The sequence below is a fragment of the Ranitomeya variabilis genome, chromosome 1 (genome assembly GCF_051348905.1).
Source record: "Ranitomeya variabilis isolate aRanVar5 chromosome 1, aRanVar5.hap1, whole genome shotgun sequence".
Taxonomy (NCBI): Eukaryota; Metazoa; Chordata; class Amphibia; order Anura; family Dendrobatidae; genus Ranitomeya; species Ranitomeya variabilis.
In genome coordinates this window covers 965,026,622-965,050,138 of record NC_135232.1, presented here as the reverse complement: position 1 = coordinate 965,050,138, position 23,517 = coordinate 965,026,622, and the positions used below count along the sequence as shown (strand labels likewise).

Here is a 23,517-nt window from a genome sequence, read left to right as displayed (position 1 = left end):
CTTGGTCCCCCAACTTATGTCACATCAGGGAAAGAATGAATTCCTTATGTACCGTCCATCACTGGGGTGGAACAGTATTCTCCTTCTAGGGTCCATCAATGGGGAGGGCTCCTGATTGCACATGCACATTGCCCCTACCCCCTTCATCTATTGTATATGATATATTACATAGATTATATGAATTTTGTCTGAAAGTTGTTAGTTACAGGATGTCCCTCATCTTATGTAGCAGCCATGTGCTTCCACTAGATTACACTCTGAATTTCCATAGTAAAGGTGATGTGTGAGGTGTCAGCAGTGGAAGTGACAAGCTAATTATGTTCCCACAAGCAGGATGAGAGACGTTTCCATTTCACAGGGATCATTAATAGTCATGAGTGAATGTGCTCAGATAAGGTGTTATCTGAGCATGCTCGTGTGCTAACAGTGTCTTCCACGTGCTCGAATACTATGTTTGAGTCCCCACGGCTGCATGTCGCGCCACTGTTAGACTGCCGCAACACATGCAAGGATGGTCTGTTTGTTAGGCCATCCAGGAATTGCCTGACAGGAAATCTGTGCATGTGTTGCGGCAGTCTAACAGCCACGAGACATGCAGCCATGGGGGCTCATAGTGTATTCCAGTACTCTGAAGACACTGTTAGCACCCGAGCACGCAACACCTTATCCGAGCTCGGTCGCTCATTACTAATCATTAGACATTTTTTGTCAGTGTAAGATATGGGGACTTAAATGTGACATATTTTCTACAGTATATCGTGACCTAACACAAAAACCTGATTCACACATTTTGATGACCGCTTCCCTTTAAGAAATGACATTGCCATCAATGGTTGTATTTTCGGGAAGGGGGGGGGGGGGCAGATTTTGTGGGAACAGATTTTTTTTTTTTGTCCTGTGCAAAAACACAAGAGGATTAATATTTTTGTTTTGGGCAAATGGTAATCTGCTGATGTTTTTGTCATATAAATATATTTAGAGGAATGAATACATTAAATCTACTATACAAAGCTACATTCAGTAACACTGGGATCAGACTGTGGCATTGTTTTCCTTGCATTCCTGTTATTCTTAAAGGACTCTTTTTTTTTTTTTTTTTCGGTATTGTTGCCATTTCTGCACTCCGTTCTTCAAAATGGTGTAAGAGAGGTTTTTTTAGTTTTGTTTTTTTTTTGTCCCATACTTTTTGTGCCTTTTTTATATATTTATTTTATTCACTTATACATCAAAATCATATTCCACAGCGCTTTACAGTCCTCATCATCACTGTCCCCATTGGGGCTCATAATCTACATTCCCTATCAGTATGTCTTTGGAATGTGGGAGGAAACCGGAGAACCCGGAGGAAACCCACGCAAACACAGAGAGACCATACAACTCCTTGCAGATGTTGTCCTTAGGGGGACTTGAACCCAGGACCCCAGTGCTAACCACTGAGCCAGAGTAAATAGTCACATGATCCTTTAACATGTTGCACATTATTTTTCATGTGTGCAAAAAAAATGTGATAATTTGTATTTCAAAAAGTCGCAATTGATGTCTTAAACTTAATCATCTGGATAAGCAAAACCACGTCCACGTTGTCAAAAAAGAACGCAGACAATACCAAATAAAGTTAGCGCAAAAAAGGAGCAAAATTAAATTATTGAATAAGGCTCAAATTAAAAAGCCAAAGTTAGAACCATTTTTCCTCAAGGAAAAAAATGCCCAAAGATGAGGAAGAATCCAGCTCTTACGTATGCAATTGTCATAGATAAATCCATCATAACTCCTCGTGTTCTCTGAAGTGAAACTGCGTTCCTTTTTTTTTTAGTTGCCTCTGCCACATGGAATTGCTGAAAAGGATGTTGTATCTGCTAGTCCTGGAGAGCTGTCGTGTAAGGTAAATCCTACTTCTATGTAATAATGTGCACATATACCTTCTTTATATTGATCACATTATCTTAGCAGGTCATGCTAGTCCTTCAATGAGCTTTTGATCAAAAGCATGACTTGAATATCCTGGGCCCCAATGCATACCTAACCCAGGGACCCTGCCCTCCTGTGTGGAATGGGACCTACTGTAGGTGTGCGCCCTATAGTCATGTCCTTGCTTCAGACGTAGATGAAGAACCCTGTGTTCATGCTTCGAATCTTTACGGATTTCCATTTCTTTTCTTATTTATTATTATTATTATTATTATTATTATTATTTATTATTATATTGTATAATTATTATATTTGTCTATTTTTCAGCGTGGAGAGGTGCTGGTGCTGCTGGAGCAAAAAGACAATAACTATGTCCATTGTCAAATGGGAGGTATAATCGGGGATGTAAAAGTGACTAACATGAAGATTATCACTCCACTCGATGAAAGCCCAGAAAACAAGCAAAAGGTAGTTTTTTCCTCCGAGAGAGAACTGTAAATATTTTTCCCCAACTCTTGTTATATTGAAAAAAAGTAGAAAGCAATTATATATGAAATGTACTATCCTGAGGAAGGTTGAACTGTCACAGATGGGGTGTGGGACAGGGTGAAGACCAAGGTGGACAATTCCTGCAGCTGAGTTACCACCACACTAATTGTCTACATCAGCTGGTCTTGACTCTCACGTTAAGCACGGATGTACTCGTACAAGACTTGTGCATTGGGCTTGGGGTCTCTGGGCCCTGATTAGTTGGCTGGTTCCAGTACCTGAACTTACAGTAACGTGGTGGGTGTGAACGGGCTGGGATTACCCTATATGGGTGAAACTAAGCAACTATCTGATTTTTGCTGGAGCCTCTGATGGTGAGGATAGGCTTGGTCATAGGTTGTCGCCAGGTGTCACTCTAGGGAGCATTCTCCAGAACTGCATCAGCTGATCCATGGGTCAGAGCAGGTATACGGAGTACAAGTGGGCAAGACAATAGTCTGATGGTCTGGAGTCGGGGCAGCATCACGGGTTCACCATCCAAGCCAGGGTCTGGCGTTTCATAGGTTGGGAAAAGACCTATGTCCTTCAAGTTCAACCTTTCTCCCCAATTATCCATTGGACTAGAGCGATCAGAATAGACGAGTAAACGAGCCGGGTCGATCACAGAGGAGACTAAACTGAAGTACACCTTGGCAGGAAGCTAGAGATAAATGCAACTAGAACTTAAGCTCATGCAAAGATGAGGATAAGCTCCTACAGGGTCTACAGGGCAGTCCCTGAGTCTGCAGCAGTTGACCGCAGGGTCAGAGACACGGATACGAGGTACAGGACTATAAAGTCAGAGATGTGGTCAGACAATCCGAGGTCAGGGCAGGCAGCACAGTGGCAGAATGGCGAACGCAGTGAGTTGGGTAGCGCTGAGAAGGCATTAAAGTCGCCAGCATGACAATAAGTAGTAGAGACTTGGCTTAATAACACCTCCATGCTGCCTCCTGACAGATATTGTTTAGAATTTCTGGGACAGAAACATCAAACCTATGCTAACATTGTGACTTTGCTATTATTCTTCGAATCTGCTAATTATTATTTACAAATACGAATTTTTCAGTAAATTCTATTATTTAGGGCATGCTTTCAAGTTCAGGCTACAAGTTATTTGCATTTTTCCTTGAAATCTGTAGAGGGAATCTGTAAGTAGGATCAATCCTTCTAAGCTGTCTAAATTGGTATGTGGGACATAGAAAGCTGAATAAACTGATACATAGAGAAGAGAAAGACGCACACTCTTGCTCATTCGGTGGTGCTGACTGTACGTGGGGTTAATCCACCAAAATGTCGTCTCGAGAATGAACAGTCGCACTCAAAGTTCCTTTAAATTGCAAAAATTGTGACTTTTTATTTTCAAAACACCAAAAGTAAGTGGTTCACCGCAGTGGTATAAGGTAACGTTTCGACCCGCTGGGTCTTTATCAAACCTTACTCATATTAGAAAAACAAGAGGATGAGGCGTTCTCACCACCGCAGCTCCCTGATGCAGCATACAAGTAGCCCCTAACGGCACTCCAACAATTTACATGAGAACGCCTCATCCTCTTGTTTTTCTAATATGAGTAAGGTTTGATAAAGACCCAGCGGGTCGGAACGTTACCTTATACCACTGCGGTGAACCACTTACTTTTGGTGTTTTGAAAATAAAAAGCCACAATTTTTGCAATTTAAAGGAACTTTGAGTGCGACTGTTCATTCTCTAAACTGATACATAGACATCTGTGATCCGATGTCTTACTCCAGAGTAATCCACGTTTCTTGTTTATATGTAAATGAGCTGTTCAGATCTATGGGCCGGGCATAATCTCCCTGAACATCTGCCTCCAGAGATTATTTCAAGTGAATGGGGGAGTTACCAACGTAAGACATGTAGTGGCTGACAGTCTGCTCTCCTGTTATACATGTCTCACACTGTAATGCCCTCTTTCATTTAAAATAATCTCTGGAGGCAGATTCTCATGCAGTTCTGTGCCCATATGTCATACAGTTCACTTATATATTAAAAAAAAATGTGGATTTCTCTGCAGTAAGACATTGGATCACAGATATCCTGGTATCATTTTATTCCGCTTCCTATGACCTACATGGTCATATAGACTGTTTAGGAGGGATGATCCTACTGACAAATTCTGCACTGTCTACCTAGCAATGGCTGAAAAGGACAAAATACAATCTGTGCAAAATAGAAAATGTTAGCGTACTAGAATAACTCATTGGCAGTGTGAGGCCCGGATTTTCATTAATATAGTGACATGGAAACAAAATTGCACAACTTTGTATATAGAACGTGTTTATCTTTGAATAATGCGTCATTTTCCGACATCAGATTCCTATTAAAAGAACAGGAGAGGAGCGGACCCTAACCCTCCACTATTTCTCCGTGCTCAGCTGAACATCATCTCACATGCATTTTGCATCTTTTCTTTTTATCAAATTGCCATCATAAAGAATTTCACTTCATGTTATTTACTATATTCCTGAACCTCTGAGACTGCCTTCAACTTGTTTTTTTTTCAGGACGTGCCCCATAGAATGGAGGACAGCCATATGCCTCACGCCGTGGTGCTGCATGACTTTGCTGGAGGTGCGCTGAGCTACCATCGAGTTCTGCTCGTGTTGGGACATATTGAAAAGTTTATTATTCTAGATTTGATGCATTTTCCTTCACATCAGACCTTCATATTATTCATGTTTTAAACTGAAAGGGGTTTTTTTTTTTTTTTTAACATTCATCTAACACTCCATATTTAAAGGGAGTCCATCAGCAGGATTTCACCCCAAACTATTTACATGTGCACATAGCTCTTTCAAACATAAGTCCAGCAATATCTTTACGTGGACAATCCATTTCTGCAATACTAGAGATCAACCTTTGCGTTAATGCCTCTGTCATTCCAGCTCTATCCACCGCAAGACTGCTTCCTCCTGCTTGGTTGACTGCTCTTTTGCCTATAGTCACCCAGCAGATTTATCTGATACGATATATTACACATTTTCATATTTTCACACATATTATTGATTTATGAAAAAAAAAAATCCTGTAACATTTTCTATTTTTCTACTTTTTTTTTTTAGAACATGCTGATGACCTAAGTCTGACCTCAGGGGAGATTGTGTACCTGCTGGAAAAAATAGACCGAGAATGGTACAGAGGAAAATGTAAAGGAAGCGCTGGTATATTTCCTGCCAATCATGTCCGGATCTTGGTATGTGATTGTGTATTACTGGAGTGTGACAAGTAGGACTCGTGTAACATTTTATGGCTCCATGCAACCTTGACATTGTACAGAGCCGCAATATGAAACTATAGGATATTGTGAGAATATCTTGATAATGCGGTGCCGTACTGAGCCCTACTGAGAACAGAGCTGCTGGGACTGTGTGCCTCCGCCCAGTTCTGGTGCCGCACAGAGCCCTACGGAGGACAGAGCTGCTGGGACTGTGTGCCTCCGTCCAGCTTCTGGTGCCGCACAGAGCCCTACGGAGGACAGAGCTGCTGGGACTGTGTGCCTCCGTCCAGCTTCTGGTGCCGTACTGAGCCCTACTGAGAACAGAGCTCCTGGGACTGTGTGCCTCCGCCCGGTTCTGGTGCTGTACAGAGCCCTACAGAGGACAGAGCTGTGGGACTGTGTGCCTCCGTCCAGCTTCTGGTGCTGTACAGAGCCCTACGGAGGACAGTGCTGCTGGAACTATGTGCCTCCGTCCAGCTTCTGGTGCTGTACAGAGCCCTATGAAGGACAGAGTTGCTGGGACTGTGAGCCTCCGTCCAGCTTCTGGTGCTGTACAGAGCCCTACAGAGGACAGAGCTGCTGGGACTGTATGCCTCCGTCCCACTTCTGGTGCTGTACAGAGCACTACGGAGGACAGAGCTGCTGGGACTGTGTGCCTCCGCCAAGTTCTGGTGCTGTACAGAACCCTACGGAGGACAGAGCTGCTGGGACTGTGTGTCTCCATCCAGCTTCTGGTGCTGTACAGAGCCCTACGGAGGACAGAGCTGCTGGGACTGTGTGCCTCCGCCCGGTTCTGGTGCTGTACAGAGCCCTACGGAGGACAGAGCTGCTGGGACTGTGTGCCTCCATCCAGCTTCTGGTGCTGTACAGAGCCCTACGGAGGACAGAGCTGCTGGGACTGTGTGCCTCCGCCTGGTTCTGGTGCCGCACAGAGCCCTACAGAGGACAGAGCTGTGGGACTGTGTGCCTCCGTCCGGTTCTGGTGCTGTACAGAGCCCTACAGAGGACAGTACTGCTGGGACTGTGTGCCTCCGTCCGGTTCTGGTGCTGTACAGAGCCCTACGGAGGACAGAGCTGCTGGGACTGTGTGCCTCCGCCCGGTTCTGGTGCTGTACAGAGCCCTACAGAGGACAGAGCTGCTGGGACTGTGTGCCTCCGCCCGGTTCTGGTGCTGTACAGAGCCCTACAGAGGACAGAGCTGTGGGACTGTATGCCTCCGTCCCACTTCTGGTGCTGTACAGAGCACTACGGAGGACAGAGCTGCTGGGACTGTGTGCCTCCGCCAAGTTCTGGTGCTGTACAGAACCCTACGGAGGACAGAGCTGCTGGGACTGTGTGTCTCCATCCAGCTTCTGGTGCTGTACAGAGCCCTACGGAGGACAGAGCTGCTGGGACTGTGTGCCTCCATCCAGCTTCTGGTGCTGTACAGAGCCCTACGGAGGACAGAGCTGCTGGGAGTGTGTGCCTCCGCCTGGTTCTGGTGCCGCACAGAGCCCTACAGAGGACAGAGCTGTGGGACTGTGTGCCTCCGTCCGGTTCTGGTGCTGTACAGAGCCCTACAGAGGACAGTACTGCTGGGACTGTGTGCCTCCGTCCGGTTCTGGTGCTGTACAGAGCCCTACGGAGGACAGAGCTGCTGGGACTGTGTGCCTCCGCCCGGTTCTGGTGCTGTACAGAGCCCTACAGAAGACAGAGCTGCTGGGACTGTGTGCCTCCGCCCGGTTCTGGTGCTGTACAGAGCCCTACAGAGGACAGTACTGCTGGGACTGTGTGCCTCCGTCCGGTTCTGGTGCTGTACAGAGCCCTACGGAGGACAGAGCTGCTGGGACTGTGTGCCTCCGCCCGGTTCTGGTGCTGTACAGAGCCCTACAGAGGACAGAGCTGCTGGGACTGTGTGCCTCCATCCCGCTTCTGTGCTCCATCCTCTGCACACACGATTTCTCCATCCAGTGGGGGGAGGGTTACTAAGCTAAATGGCCGTGGTGACTTGTACCACATCTATTATGTGATTTAGACCCTTTGTGATCCCTGACTGACAAGGGGCGTGGCTTCTCTAACAGGGTGTGGTTTACTGGAAAGGGGCGTGGCCTAATATGCAACACCCTGTGCCAAAATATTGGCACAATTTTCTGGCACATAGGATGCTAACTAATAGGTGGTGGATGTAAGACTTGGACTAGACAATGCAGATGCATCAGATTTATTAAACACCATGGGTAATACATTTGTCCCCTTTTAAGACTGCTCGGTCTAAGTTTGCAACATCTTAAAGTTAGGCAGAATTGATTAAAAGGGTTTTCCACTTTTAGGAAAGTGGATCCCAAACACTGTAAAAGAAGAACAGTTGTTTTAATTTTACTTTCATAAATCTCTAGTATAGATGAAAATAAGCAACGTTGTAATATATCTGATCAGAGAAATCTGCTTCTCTCTCTGCTAAAATAGATCATTTATTATCAGAATTCTCAATTCTGAGGTAAAATCTGTAGTCAATGAGGACAGACTTTCCTATCACTGAGAGGAGATGGCGAGATGAGATTCTATATAGATGGGAGGCGGGAGGAGCTCTGTCTGTTGCTCCTCCTATCATCTACATACGGTATAATCTTCTCAGTAGCGGCTGCCATCTGTCTCAGTAATAGGAAAGTCTGTCCTCACTGACTACAGATTTTACCTCAGAATTGAGAATTCTGATAATAAATGATCTATTTTAGCAGAGAGAGAAGCAGATTTCTCTGATCATGATCAGATATATTACAACGTTGCTTATTTTCATCTATACTAGAGATTTTTGAAAGTAAAATTAAAATGCCAGTTCCACTTTAAAATAACAAATAGACCAGGTACCCAGCCTGCTCCAGTCCAGTGCCGGCTCCGACCAGGTACCCAGCCTGCTCCAGTCCAGTGCCGGCTCCGACCAGGTACCCAGTCTGCTCCAGTCCAGTGCCGGCTCCGACCAGGTACCCAGCCTGCTCCAGTCCAGTGCCGGCTCCGACCAGGTACCCAGCCTGCTCCAGTCCAGTGCCGGCTCCGACCAGGTACCCAGCCTGCTCCAGTCCAGTGCCGGCTCCGACCAGGTACCCAGCCTGCTCCAGTCCAGTGCCAGCTCCTGCCACTACCCAGGTCTCTGCGCTTTGGCTGCACATAGTCAGTGCGCATTACCGCTGTAGCCAATCGCTGAGCTCAGTGGCTCGTTCTGTCTTACTCTTAAAGGTTCGGAGTGCATTGTTTGACTACAGCAGTGATGCACACTCACCATGTGTCGTCACCGATACAGCAAAAGCACCCGGATCTGAGCATTGGCGGGGAGGCGGCACTGGACCAGGGGAGGGTACCTGCTCTTTGTTATTTTGGGTATGTTAAAGCATGTGGAATCCATTTGATAGTGGGAAAACCCCTTTTAATATGTTCCCGCTTGTCAAAATTCTGGATTTAAATTTTTTGATTGCTTTGGCAGCCACAAAATTGAGACCGGGGTGACGTTTACTGTATATAGCATTACTTTTTGCATTGCTTTGTTCTCAATCTCAACTATGGCTTAAGCCCAAATATAACATGGTAGATCCAAGCTTACGAATGAGGAAAAAAAGCAATATCCGCTTATGGATTGTTTAGGAATTTGGACTTTTTAATGATTATGATCTCTAAATATTTTCCATTCAGGTTGATGTGCCAGATAAGGGGCACCTGAAGAAAAATCTTACAGCGTCTATTATAAAGTAAGTGTAGCTTGCAAAATATTTTCTAACCTTATTTTTACCATTCTTCTGTGATTTCTGATTGATGTATATTGGTATGGAATTGTCATTTCTAAAAGTTAATCTATTTTTTATCTCTTTGTTGTGAAATTTGGACATTACAGCTTTCTTTCCATAAAGCCATTGTGATAATATATTTATACTATTTCTTTCTAAAATGGGACTATTCATTGAATGTGTCCTGTGAAAGATTTCCAAATCGTATGCTTAAAGTTGGCATATAACTTAATAATTTTCATGTGCAAGTGGAGGTACGCTTTAATGCTGTAATAAATAGATCGAAACCCTGGAATGGCATTTATTGCATGCAAAACTGCAAGCAGTTTTGGACTAGAGGAAGTCACCCATTATTATTATTATTGTACTGGGAGATTAGAGAATTGAATATAGAGCAATTACGGTAATTAATAGGAACCAGTCATGTCACTAATTATTTGCAGATATGGAGTTAATCTGCAGGTTAATATTGTTCTAAAGGCGTGCTACCATCATACTGCAGCATGGCTACAGAGAGGAAATTAACTTTATTCCTCACTGCAGCCTCCGGCTTTCAGTTACTGTTCTAGGGTGGTCTAAGAGGCAGCCGACTCTCTAAGAGGCAGCCGACTCTCTAAGAGGCAGCCGACTATAAGAGGCAGCGGACTATAACGGGCAGCTTTCAGTCATAGAGGCGTGGCTTCAGTCGCCTGTCTGTGACAGCTGTAATCACGCCCTGGCACATACTCTGCAGAGACGGCTGTCACTGATTTAGGGCGGTCTACATCCACCGCTCACTGTGCGGATGACTGAGCCATGTCAGCACGCCTCTATTCCTCTCTGCAGCCTCCGGCTTTCACTCATAGAGGTGTGGCTTCAGTCGCCTGTCTGTGACAGCTGTAATCCTACCCTGGCACATACTCTGCAGCTGCGGCTGTCACTGATCTAGGGCGGTCTACATCCACCGCTCACTGTGCGGATGACTGAGCCATGTCAGCACACCTCTATTCCTCCAGTCAGCCTCCAGCTTTCAGTCATAGAGCCAATTTCCTCCCGGTTGCTGCGCTTTCAGTTTAGGGCCACGCAGCTTTAGTGCGCTATTAACCTACAGATTAACCCAGTATCTCCAGGTTACTAGCATTTGGGGATATGACAGGTTCCCGTTAAATGTAAGCTATCATCAGAAAATTACTTATTGTTTAAATCAGATTTTTGTGTTCCATGTATTGTTAAATACATTTTGGGCTGTGTGTTTGTTTCTTCATATCATGAGCTTTATTAAAATAAAGACTATATTGGCAATCTGGCAATTTTCACACTGACCACTGAGGATTTTTTAGACTGTCTAATCAGGAAGAGTCTTCAGCAAGACTCCTTGTTATTGTAATCCTGTCTCCAATAATGTTTTATAGCTCTGGGCACAGCTGACTTGCACTGTGGCTTTTTTAGTCTGTGTGCCCACGTTGCGTTTTTTATGCGTTTCTGCCGCGTTTTTTGCCGCAGCGGAAACGCATAAAAATGCTTAAGAAACTAATTCCCATGCAATCCTATGGGTTTCCGCAGTTTCTGTGCCCATGCTGCGGATTTTCCCGCTGCAGAATCGCATAGCGGTAAAATCTTAGAGGAGAACAAAGGAGTATATAGGTTAATTTAAAACAGTAATATTTTATTATATTAACAATGTATCAAAATAATGTGCATACAGCATACAAAATTCAATAAAGTGCATACGGATAGCTAGAGAGTGGACATCCCCCGGTGTGAGGTACCAGAAATGTCAGTGTGCATGATGGCAGGGCGCTGCTAATAGTAAAATCTTTATGCTAGTAGATGAAAAATCACTACAGCATCTTATTAGATATAAAATGCTTACCAGTTAGGAAGATAACAGACATCGGGTTGGATCCAGGAAAAGAGACAAAGAGACCCCCGACACGCGTTTCGCTTCTTATGGTGTTTGCTTTCTCAAGGGGAAGTTTCTTTTTGGCTTTGGGCTCTTTTGCACTATTTAGTGCTTAATTCCCCATTTCTGATCAATATGTCTCCTGGCTTTGTTATTATTATAGCGGTAAAATCTGCAGCATGCTCATTATTTCTGCAGAATTGCGGCGATTCTGCATACATAGGAATGCATTGAAACGCTCACTTTATATGCGCATGGGGCTATGCCCACCATGCGTAAAGTGAGCGCTTCATGTGCGGATGGTACCCGGGTCTGGAGGAGAGAAAACTCTCCTCCAGGCCCTTGGGAACCATATTTCTGTAAAAAAAAAAAAAATTAAAAAAATGAAAATAAAAAATAGGGATATGCTTACTTTCTGATGGCCCCTGGAGTCCTCCTGCCTCTGAGTGGTGCATGCGGCAGCTTCCGTTCCCAGGGATGCTGTGTGCGAATCACCTGAGATGACGTCGCGGTCACTCAACCAAGACGTCGCAAAGGTCCTTCGTGCAAAGCATCCCTGGGAATGGAACGTACCTGGAGCGCCGCTGAGGAGATCGGGGGCCGTTGAAAGGTAAGAATAACCATGCTTTTTATTTTTTTATTATTTTTAACATTCTATCTTTTCAGCATCAATAGTAAAAAGTTGGTCACACTTGTCAAGCACCATGCTTGACAAGTGTGACCAACCTGTCAATCACTTTTCCAAGCGATGCTTCAAATCGCTTGGAAAAGGCATACCAGCTGTCTGCGAATTGAGATACTGATTTGGCTTTTATCCTAAGTCATATTGCACGACTCGTTAGAGGGTTGATTGTGACTTGTAGGATCGCTACTTCCAACAGGTGGCGCTATAGAGTTAAGTCCTCTTTTTCTCAGAAGAGGCAATTTGCATATTTGGAAAAGGCAAGCATTCGGCAAGCTAGAAACACTTGCAAAATGCTTGTGTTTTGCGGGAAAACGCATGCGAATTCCGCATAAATTTTATCCGTGGCAGGGAGTTGCGGAAATGCTGTGGACATTTCCGCAGCATTTCTGCAACTTGGGCACATAGCCTAAGGGTATGTGCACACGTCAGGATTTCTTGCAGAAATTTTCCTGACAAAAACTGGACATTTCTGCCAGAAATCCGCATGCGTTTTTTTCGCGTTTTTTCCCAATGCATAGAATAGTGGGAAAAACCGCAAAATTAATGAACATGCTGCTTTTTTTTACCGTGATGCGTTTTTTTCGTGGAAAAAAACGCATCATGTGCACAAAAATTGCAGAATGCATTCTAAATGATCGGATGCATAATGTATGCGTTTTTAATGAGTTTTTATAGCGTTTTTATTGCGAAAATACCTGAACATGTGCACGTAAGAGACTCCTGCTTCCTCTTGTTTCAGGAAGTGTTTTCAGCAGGCTCCTTTATCAGCAGAGGCAGGATTACAGTGACTGATAACACCTCTATATTCAGCTGATAACACTGGAGCCACCATTTACGATATGCGATAACACAGCTGATCTTGTTCCTCCCTCCCTTCACAAACCATGACCTTTGCACAAGCTCATTAGATTCTGCATTACAAGAGATAGTCTATTAAGTCTGTTCCTTGTTGCTAAGTTAGGAATATATTTCCCAAAAACAACAAATTAGAGTAATTTAAAAAAAAAATACAAAAACCTTATATAAAGCACTATTCCAGTGTTTTCCTCTCCCCTTTGTTAGGGATCCTGTGTGTAAGTACCATGAAGGTAGTAGCATAGTCACTGGTCGCCGTCGTCTCCCCTTGCTCCACTCCCTTGCTTTAAACATTAGTTAATTTTTTTGCTGAAAGCTTTCTTTGAATATGTTTCTATTATCAGTGCAGCTACAGAGTGGGTGAGCATGCACTGATACCAGGGTAAGGAATTCATACAATGCCAGGCTGTCTGCAGTTTTTCTACTTGTACAAAGATCGATTTACAACAGCTTGCATCCTTTTGTACTATAGGCGGAATCCAGCCTCCCATAATTGGAGACTCCTATTCTGCTGACACTGCTCTGCTGTATAAATGTTGTATAAAAAAAGTAGAAAATAAAATTATATTACATGAGAAAAAGAACAAAATAGAAAAAGCAAAAAATCTTCTCTAAACTTAGAGTATCTGTCGTTTCATTTTTTTTAAAGGTTTAATCCAAAAAATTCTCAATTTAGAGTTAAAATCCTTTTTTTTTTTTCAGGTCATATAGACATTCCCAATAATGAGAGAGGAAATGGCAGTTGGTGCTCATAAAGTTCTGTGGAGAAATGTAACTGTAGTTTCAGGAGAACTTGCAGCAGAACCTGTGTCTGCCTACCGTTCCTCCTCCCCTCTCCATAGAATTTTAAAAGCACCAACTGTCATTTATTATCTCAGAAGTGGGAAAATCTGTCTTCACTGAATACATATTTTCACCATAAAATGAGAAAGATAAAATCAGGAGAAGAAGGAAGCAAATTTTTCTGACAAGATATATTACAAAGTTTCTTATTTTCATGTGTACAATGAATTTATGGAATGAAAACTAATCTTTAAAGCCACCCACACTGTTTTTGGTTAGCTGTTGGACAAATGATGGATCATCCAATCATTTGGCTGACAGCTATGTCCTCCACTACTCTCCCACATACAGGAGAGCTCCATCTGCTGTTTTCTATGAAAAGTCTGAAATGGGACATGCCATATTCTTCTCTGTGCATACTTCATTGATCAGGGGGACAGTCAGGAGCTGGCCTGTGGAGTCGGTAAGCCAAACCTCGGACTCTGACTCCTCAATTTCCATGACACCGACCCCGACTCCACCAAAATGGGCTCCGACTCCACAGCTCCGACTTCACAGCCCTGCCAGGGCTGTGGAGTTGATAAGCCAAACCTCTGACTCCTCAATTTCCATGACACCAACTCCACCAAAATGGGCTCCGACTCCATGACTCTGACTCCACAGCCCTGGTCAGGAGGCCCCCCATACACATTAGACCCATCAGTTCAGCCAATGTTAATCTCAGTTTGGATACTGATGAAACAAATCTATTATGAGGTTGATGTGTAATTTTCTAATGTACCGGGTGAATTTTCTACGGCTATATTATTTTAGACACTTTGATGTGTCAATGTTTTTTTTTCTAGGGGTCCACATTGTGTCGCACGTTTTGAATTTATTGGTGATCAGAAAGACGAGCTCAGCTTCAGTGAGGGCGACACAATCCTGCTGAGAGAATACATAAATGAGGAGTGGGCTAAGGGAGAGCTCAAAGGACGAGTTGGGATTTTTCCAATCAATTTTGTAGAAATTCTAGAGGACTTGCCAAACAAGACTACAGGTAACTTTGTGAAGTACAGATACAAGATCCAATGCTATATTCTCTTTTATAAACTAAAAACCCCAAAAATTGCACTCTGTCGTGCTAAAGCATGTCAACATGAAATATGAATAGCAATACTGCTTCTGGATACTAGGAAAAAATGAGACGCGTAGCACATAATTTGGCCAATTCATGCATGCCTAGCAGCCAACGACAAGGTGGTCTCAGAACTGCTGGGAACCAACGTGTCTAGTGTGAACACAGCTAAAAGCACAAAAAGAGGATTCAGAGATCCTCCAAAAATGAGAAAAAACAGCAAAACATGGCAGAGATGCTTACCTGCCTAGGCCTCCAAACAAATGCACTATCAGGATGCAGTGGACCCATGTGGTGGAAAAAACACAGGTGCAGCATAACCGATGAGGCAGCCACTCACAACCTACCAAACTAATGGAGGGGGTGGCTGCTTGGCACATTGCTGCACAAAAAAGACTTGTATGTGGCGCTGTTCACACAATGGAGATGCACAGCATCCAGGCAGGCCTAGTAGTGACACCCTTCTATTAGATCAGGCGGGCCTGCCCAGCGCTATCCAAATGCACCCCATGTGAACAGACACCACAGTTTACAAGAGAAAAATGGGCCCAACTGCACCCCGGAAAAAAGTGCAAAAAACACATAAAAATTTTTTTTATGTGAGGTATAAGTAGTGTGAACACAGCTCTAAGGGCTGTCCCACACGTCCAGATAATTCCGGTACCGGAATAAATTGGTACCGGAGTTATCCGTGTCCATGTGCCTGGGAACTCACGTAGGCCATACGTGCGGCACACGTGTGCCGCCCGTATGGCGAGTGGGTACCACACGGAGCGTGTGGTACCCACGCGTGTGGTACCCTGCATCGTGCTGAAGCTGCGATTCATATGTTCCCTGCAGCAGCGTTTGCTGCAGAGAAAATATGAATAATAGTGTTTAAAATAAAGATCTATGTGTCCGCCGCCCTCCCACCCCCTGTGCGCCCCCCCCGCTGTTCAGAAAATACTTACCCGCCTCCCTCGCTGCTTCCTGGTCTGGCCGCGGCTTCTAGTGTATGCGGTCACGTGGGGCCGATCATTTACAGTCATGAATATGTGGCTCCACCTCCCATAGGGGCGGAGCCGACTATTCATGATTGTAAATGAGCGGCCCCATGTGACCGCATACAGTAGGAGGCGCGGGGCAGAGAGGAAGGAGTGACAGCCAACGTGGGAGTGGGTGAGTATTTTCTGAACAGCGGGGGGGCGCACAGGGGGGGGGGGCGGCGGACACATAGATTTTTATTTTAAACACTATTATTCATATTTTCTCTGCAGCAAACGCTGCTGCACAGAAGATATGAATCGCGGCTTCAGCACCATGTGGGGGGGACAGCGCTTACTGTAGCGCTGTCTCCTGCACGCACACGGACCCCAGACGGAGAAGGTCCGTGTGTGGTCCGTGTTTTACACGGACCCATTGACTTTAATGGGTCCGTGTAATACGTGCGCTCCCACGAACACTGACATGTCTCCGTGTTTGGCACACGGAGACACGGTCCGCAAAAAATCAATGACATCTGCACAGATGCATTGATTTTTATGTGTCTACGTGTGTCAGTGTCTCCGGTACGTGAGGAAACTGTCACCTCACGTACCGGAGCCACTGACGTGTGAAACCGGCCTAAGACTGGAGTCTGAATTTCTGGGTAGATGTGAATACCTCTCTTTGAAGCCTGAATTAATGGGTAGGTAGGATCCTGTTGCAGTTAAAAGCCACCACATGCTGACATGCTTTAGCACTACAGAGTGCAGACTTTTTTTGTTTATTGTATATGGAGATGGCTGCTCCTAGTATGCACCTGTTCACGCTACCTTAGAAGTGCCAGTCAGTTTTTTGTAATTTATATTTATTTATGTTAGAGCCTTACAAAGGTGTGATATATATAAATACATATTTTTTTTTTTTATTTATTTATTTAAAAAAAATAACAAAGTTCTTCACTCGATGCCAATCAAATACCTGAAATCTGTGGATGTTGGTAAGGTTTCTGGTATAACCTGTTCAATTGTTTTCTATTTTTAGCCCCAGATTCCCATGATTTACAGAAGAATAAACCATCTGCATTCTCTACACAGGTACATTGTTTTTTACTTTCACAGAAAGTGAGAACTTATGCAATCTTTTGCTAGGAAAGACTATTTTGTGTCCTATGTAAACAAACTTTAAACGGTCCCTGTTATTTTAACATTCTCTGCATAAATCTGTAGTACAAGCAAATATGAGAAATATGCTTCTCCCTCACCTGCAATCTCATCATTCACTCTTATAAAAAAAAAGAGCTAAAAGAGTTAATATCTGTCTTGCTTACAACAAGATGACCTGCAAGATCAACTGAGATGTCACATTTCAGCTGTCTATTGAAGTTTATGGAGAGAGGAGGTGGGAAGGTGAGGTAGCAGCAGAGTGAGAGAGAGACAGAGAAACCTGCAGAACTGTGCTGCTTTATCATGTTTCTCTTACCCCCAGTGCTGGATTCACAGCCACACTGCTCGCTATTTCTGTATAATGTCCCCCATACTGCTGAAGCTTCTGAAAATATGATACACATTTAGGAGAAGAGAAGCCCCTCATGCATGTGTGTGACAAGTACAGGAGACATCATAGCAGCTGGTCTCCATCCACCAAATCAGAAAATACTGAAAACTAGAGGCTGAAGAAGGGAAAACTGATAAAACATACAGGATGGAAGTCATATAGGACCAGGAATAACGTTAGCATCACTGCCTCCATTTTGCCTCACAATCTAAATTCCCTATCCGTTTGTCTTTGGAGCATGGGAGGTAACCGGAGAACCCAGATGTTGACCTTGGTGGGATTTGTCCAAAGACCCCAGAGCTGCAAAGCAGCTCTGCTAACCCATGCCTCAGTGTTTCAGTGTAAACATATTTTGAAGAGCCCTCCAGGAACTATGTGTCTCGACAAACTGGTCTGAGGCAGGTCCCCAGCAGCTGATGCTTGCCTGGTTTCTCATGAGTTGTCGGTCTCTCTTTGCACGTACATGGGGGGAGACCCATCACTCGAGAGTGAGGTGAGGAGAAGAATGAATCCGCCTGAGGAGAAGGATAGATTTTCTCTGAATTCTTCTTATATTGATAACTAGCTCCTGAATCCTCATTATTGAGAATCCCTACAAAAGTAAGAATATGTTTAGCAATACAGTGTATGTTCAGGCACCTGATGTGCCACTTATTTGGTGTAATTGTCACTTTCAAAGGAACTCTCCATCTTGTACGTTTGCATCTTTGCCAGCCATATTCACCAATAGGAATGTGTATTCTTTCTTCCTAAGTCTTTGGTTTCTCATGACTTCCATTACAGCTAAACCGATTGTCCGGGGAATGGTATGAAGCGCTGTACGATTTTACCGCAGAGACAGAAGATGACTTGCCCTTTAGAAAAGGAGACAAGATACTGATTCTAGAAAGACTGGACTCTGAGTGGTACAAAGGCCGGGTGAATGGCAGAGAAGGGATTGTGCCGGCTGCGTTTGTACAGCTCTGCTCAGGTGTGTATGTCAATTAAAATGTCAAAAACGCAGGTTCCAGTGTTAAAATACCCCTGTGATCAGGGCAATGCTGCCACAGCTTTGATGAGTGGAGATTGCTGTAAAAGAGAGAAGCTGCAGAGCTGTGACCCTATCAATGGGAACTGTGAATAATGAATGAGGTTCCCTGGAGGGATATGAGGGTTTCCAGCTCCGTGCTGCTGACAGTGAGGCGTTTAGTTGTCAGTTTCTATGTGACTTATGTTCTGTGTGCTTACAATCACGCTAAAGGAAATCCAGGAAGAGAACTTGTGTTAGATAATCAAGGTAACTTGCTAATCACTAATATATTAGAGTTCTCATTCCATTCTTATGTGTACATACAAGCAGATGTCAGTGGGATTTGTTCTGCTTGTACCCTTTACATGGTGAACATGGGATAGGCTTCTCCCTAGTCAAGTGTTTCAGACACTTCCGCCAGCTATTGAAATAAACAGTGGCAGACAAAACGGTTAAGAATTTTTTTTAAAGGGTTTTCCCACACACAGAGTTAATTTTAAAGTTGATTTTAATCAATAGATCGTGGAATAATAATAACTTGCACAATTAGATGTTTAAAGAAAATGTCCCTGTGCTGAGATAATCTTATAAATGTGCCCCTGCTGTGTACTGTGTAATGGCTGTGTCTGACCATACAGGAACACGGTCTGATCCAGGGCAGGGGAGGAAATAAAAAAGAGTATACAGACATTACAGCAGGAGATCAAAGCTTATTTTTGTGACCTAAACCATTTCCTTACCTGTTTTTTTAAAAAATGTTTTACCTCAAAGAAAGTATTATTTGCGGCCTCCTGGTGTAATGTCTGTGCACTTTTTTTTCCTTCCTCCCCCGCCCAGGAGCTGTGGTATGATCAGACCATGTTCCTGCATGGTCAGACACGGCCATTACACAGTACACAGCAGGGGCACGTTTATAAGATTATTTCAGTGCAGGAACATTTTTTTTAAACATATCCAATTGTGGAACCTAATATTATTACTCCAAGATCTGTTGATTAAAATGAACTCATGTCGACAACCCCTTTTTAAATGAGAGTACAAGTGGAAGTTGGTCCACTCAGGCCAATAAACCTGTAGAAACTGTAGCCATGTTTACATTAAATTAAGATGCCAAACCTCAAGAAAAAAACATTTTTTACATTGTGCAGTACATGAAATTCAGTCATTAAAGGCTTACTCCCATCTTGGAATTTGAGCAATATACACAGGCTCTCCATCACTTTATGCTCACATGTGTCTGGAGAATGGGAACCTCTTCACATTCCATCTAAGAGATGGCTGCACATGTGTGGTGCTCTCTATTCACTTATTTAGGAGTGCCAACCATTATCAAGCAAGCGTGGTCAGCAATTTTGGAACTCCCATACAAGCCGGTGACGTGCAGTCACCTTTCTGGTCGCATTTCTTCCTTAAAGAAGTTTGCTTGGCCGACCACTGAATCAACGATCCGTATAGTAGCCCATTTTTTGGCGTTTTCAATACTGCCAAATACAAGCTGATAAATATCCATCATGCAATGCCATCGCGATGGCGCCCGATTGATTAGCTTCAAATTTATTCTGTAGCCCAAACATACAGTTCTTAAGGATATTTTCAGCATGGAAAAAAGAAAGTTAAACCTCTTGGAAGAAGGGGAGAAAAAAAAATGCAAAAGTTCAAAAATAAAAATTACTCCAATCAAGAAGAGGTTAACCATGTTAGGTTTATTAACACTGCAGAGATTTGCAGTCTATACAGAGGCACATGGAGTTACAGCACCTCGGTATTACAGAACCAGTGAAGTCTGTGAGTCTCTTTATAGTACTGTATATGGCCCAGGATGTAGTCCCTCATTTGATGGAGCAGGCCATATATAAAATTGTCCATTAAATGAAGAAAAAAGTGGAGGGCACTCACCGATCCATAAAAAAGACAACGTTTATTGTAACCGTTAAAACATCTTCAGCAGGGGGGTGGAGAGTGGAACGATCAGACAATGGCTGTTTTGCGCAATTGTGCTTCTACGGGTCCTGGAGGTCAGAGGAAGTTACAGGGTCCATATACCTGGAGCAGGTACAACCCCTCCCCCTTCCTTGACCAAGCTCCTTGCATACCAAATGAAGGGAAAACCACCCATCTATTAGAGTAAAAAAGGGGGTGTTTCTTTAAATACAAAACACACAACTTAAAAAAGAGCAAAGCATGACATATTATACCATATCGGAATTACAAAAAAACAGACATGTCAATTCTGTCATTGAAATCGGTGGCATCTAATGCTCGTGTCTGCATTATCCACCTTGCTTCCTTCCTAAGGAGAAGTTTGTGCAGATCACCTCCCTGCGGGGGTAAAATCACCTTTTCGAAACTCACAAATTGTAGACACTCCGGATTCCCACCATGAAACTCTCTCACATGATTATATGTACAGGTAAAGGTGTTCCCTGTTTGACTAGAGTTTAAATGTTCCCGGAACCTCACAAACAACGTCCGGATTGTTTTGCCGATGTAGAAATATTTGCAGGGGCAAAAAATCATATAAACAACGTAATTCGTCCTACAGGTAATGAGATCCCGTACCTGATATAAAACTAATCCAACAATTAAAGAATGTCCTGTGATGTGGTAATGGCAGAAGGAAAAATGTCCACACTTAAAGTATCTCCTTAGGGATACCTCCCCTTAGCCAATCCTTTCGTTCATTTCTCATACGGTTATGCACCAAGATGTCCCTCAAGCTTGTACTGCATCTACAAGAGATTAAGGGACCCCTCAAAATGATGTGACATAAAGCATAAGGATAAGAAAGGATAAAAAAGGATAAGAGATTTGTGTTTCGTTTCAAGTATGGCCCCAAGGACGGATTTATCCGCTCAGTAATTAGAAAGAATTGGCATATTTTGGAGCGGGATGCTGAGTTATATCATTTCAAGGGGTCCCTTAATCTCTTGTCGATGCAGTACCAGCTTGAGGGACATCTTGGTGCATAACCGTATGCAAAATGAAGTAAAGGATTGGCTAAGGGGAGGTATTGTTGCTTTGGCCACTACCATATCACAGGACGTTCTTTAATTGTTGGATCAGTTTCACATCCGGTACGGGATCTCATTACCTGTAGGACGAATTACGTTGTTTGTATTTTACTTAAGTTGTAATGTGATTTTTTTTGCCCCTGCAAAATATTTCTACATCAGCAAAACAATCCGACCGTTGTTTGTGAGGTTCCGGGAACATTTTAACTCTATACGTACAGGTAAAGGTGTTCCCCGTTTGATTAAGCATGTGAGAGAGTTTCATGGTGGGAATCCGGAGGTTCTACAATTTGGGGGTTTAGAAAAGGTGATTTTACCCCCGCAGTGAGGTGATCTGCTCAGACTTCTCCTTAGGAAGGAAGCAAGGTGGATAATGCAGACACGAGCATTAGATGCCACCGACTTCAATGATAGAACTGATATGTCCATTTTTTTTTGTAATTCCGATATGGTGTAATATGTCATGCGTTGCTCTTTTTTAGGTTGTGTGTTTTGTATTTAAAGAAATAAAACCTTTTTTTTACGCTAATAGATGGGTGGTTTTCCCTTCATTTGGTATGCAAGAGGTTGGTCAAGGAAGGGGTCGAGTTGTAACTGCTCCAGGTATATGGACCCCGTCACTTCCTCTGACTTCTAGGACATGTAGAAGTGCAATTGCGCGAAACGGCCATTGTCCGATCGTTCCAGTCTCCATCCCCCTGCTGAAGATGTTTTAACTGTTACAATAAACGTTGGCTTTTATGGATTGGTGAGTGCTCTCCACTTTTTTCTTCATTACATGGACAAGCAGTATTGGATTTTGTTCTACAGTTGGGCACCCGAGAATCCTGGTCATTATACCTACAGCTATGTGGTCCCAGTAGATGGTGTTTTGGCATAGGTGTTACAGCGGTGCGGATCGCTTTGTACTTTGTATTGGACTGCCACATATAAAATTGGAGGCACACAGAGTACGGTATTGGTCAATGAGACCTTAACCTGAGATAATATAGGCAAACCCTCTTACTGATGTGCAATGTGTCATCTTCCCAAATCGGGATCTTTAGGCATCACTTTCTCATAATGTCACTTTTCTGCAGAATTAATAATAAACATTTTGGACATTTTTGAGCATAAACATTATTATATCTCCAGAAATCGGTGCATGTTCTTTAAAGTTATATTCAATGGATGTTTGGACATTACTAGTAGCTTTTTTTAATAGAAATCTTAGTTGAAGCAGTCCCTGTGAGGGACTGTCATTAGAAAGTGACCTCCAAAATCAAATTTTTTGCAAAAAAAATATTTTTGCCTGTATTTAATTTTTCTTTTTGCTTTTTTTTTTTTTTTTATGTTTGCTGACATATAGTGGCTAAACAGGTAACAATCTCCCTCATCTTTCCACTGTGAAATTCACCTCATTCCTCACCATTAAGTGGAAAGTTAATAAACATGTCTGTTATGTTGCCTGACCAAGATAAGCAGATTTCACCAGACAAATAGCCAAGAATAGTTTAGACAATCAAAGATGCCCATACACGTTCAGATTGCTCTTGGCTAGGTGACCTCTTTGGCCGACAACCATCTTCCTTGACTCCCCATTCACATGAACTTTTAGGCTTGGACAAGAATTCACCTGTTTTCAGTGGGAAGAGCAGAGCTTCATCTGGCAGTGGCTCATCCACCTGGAGAAGACGAAGGATCGGGACAATTGCATTCAAACTGCCCAATCCTCATCTCCTCAACATCATCTATCAAGAGACTCCCCACAATATATAGATGGCCAGAATAGGAGGGTTCAAAGTTTATGGGACCTTCATATAGAGTGAGATGGCAAGGTTATTCACAGAAATCTATCGACTTACTTAAATGGTGCACTGGGCTGGAAAGCAGTTTAGTAGAGGATGTCCTCTAGATAATAATTACAATATAATACAAAAGATAATAGATTGAGGAAAAAAATAAGTAAAAATCCATCCATATACCAGTAATACTTGGTTATAAGGCCTCAGTGTGCCTCGTTAAAGTCTTTTTAGTCATATTAATCCCTGTACTGTAATTATACAGAGCTGCATTGTGACTGGTGTAGCCGGCCATAGAGCCAGGTAGTCATGACAGCCAGAGACTGTGGAGAGAAATCAACATCTGCTCTACAAAGCCTCAGTGACCAGCGGTGCATAGTAAATAAGGTGTGGCTCCTCTGCACGCGCTTCCTACTGCAATAGCTGGAAATGGGAGAATGCATCTCG

The 23,517-nt window shown here is 43.4% G+C and overlaps 1 protein-coding gene across 7 annotated transcripts in view; it reads left to right on the top strand.

The window, feature by feature from the left end:
* Positions 1-23,517, top strand: part of SH3D19 (SH3 domain containing 19) — a 235,186-nt gene that overhangs the window by 189,499 nt on the left and 22,170 nt on the right. For all 7 annotated transcript variants that reach the window (XM_077279316.1, XM_077279315.1, XM_077279313.1 and 4 more), the window contains exons 12-19: positions 1,814-1,882; positions 2,236-2,376; positions 4,963-5,029; positions 5,521-5,651; positions 9,339-9,394; positions 14,481-14,674; positions 16,757-16,809; positions 18,053-18,239. In XM_077279316.1, the coding sequence (XP_077135431.1) occupies positions 1,814-1,882; positions 2,236-2,376; positions 4,963-5,029; positions 5,521-5,651; positions 9,339-9,394; positions 14,481-14,674; positions 16,757-16,809; positions 18,053-18,239 (898 nt within the window). The remainder of the gene's footprint in view (positions 1-1,813; positions 1,883-2,235; positions 2,377-4,962; positions 5,030-5,520; positions 5,652-9,338; positions 9,395-14,480; positions 14,675-16,756; positions 16,810-18,052; positions 18,240-23,517) is intronic.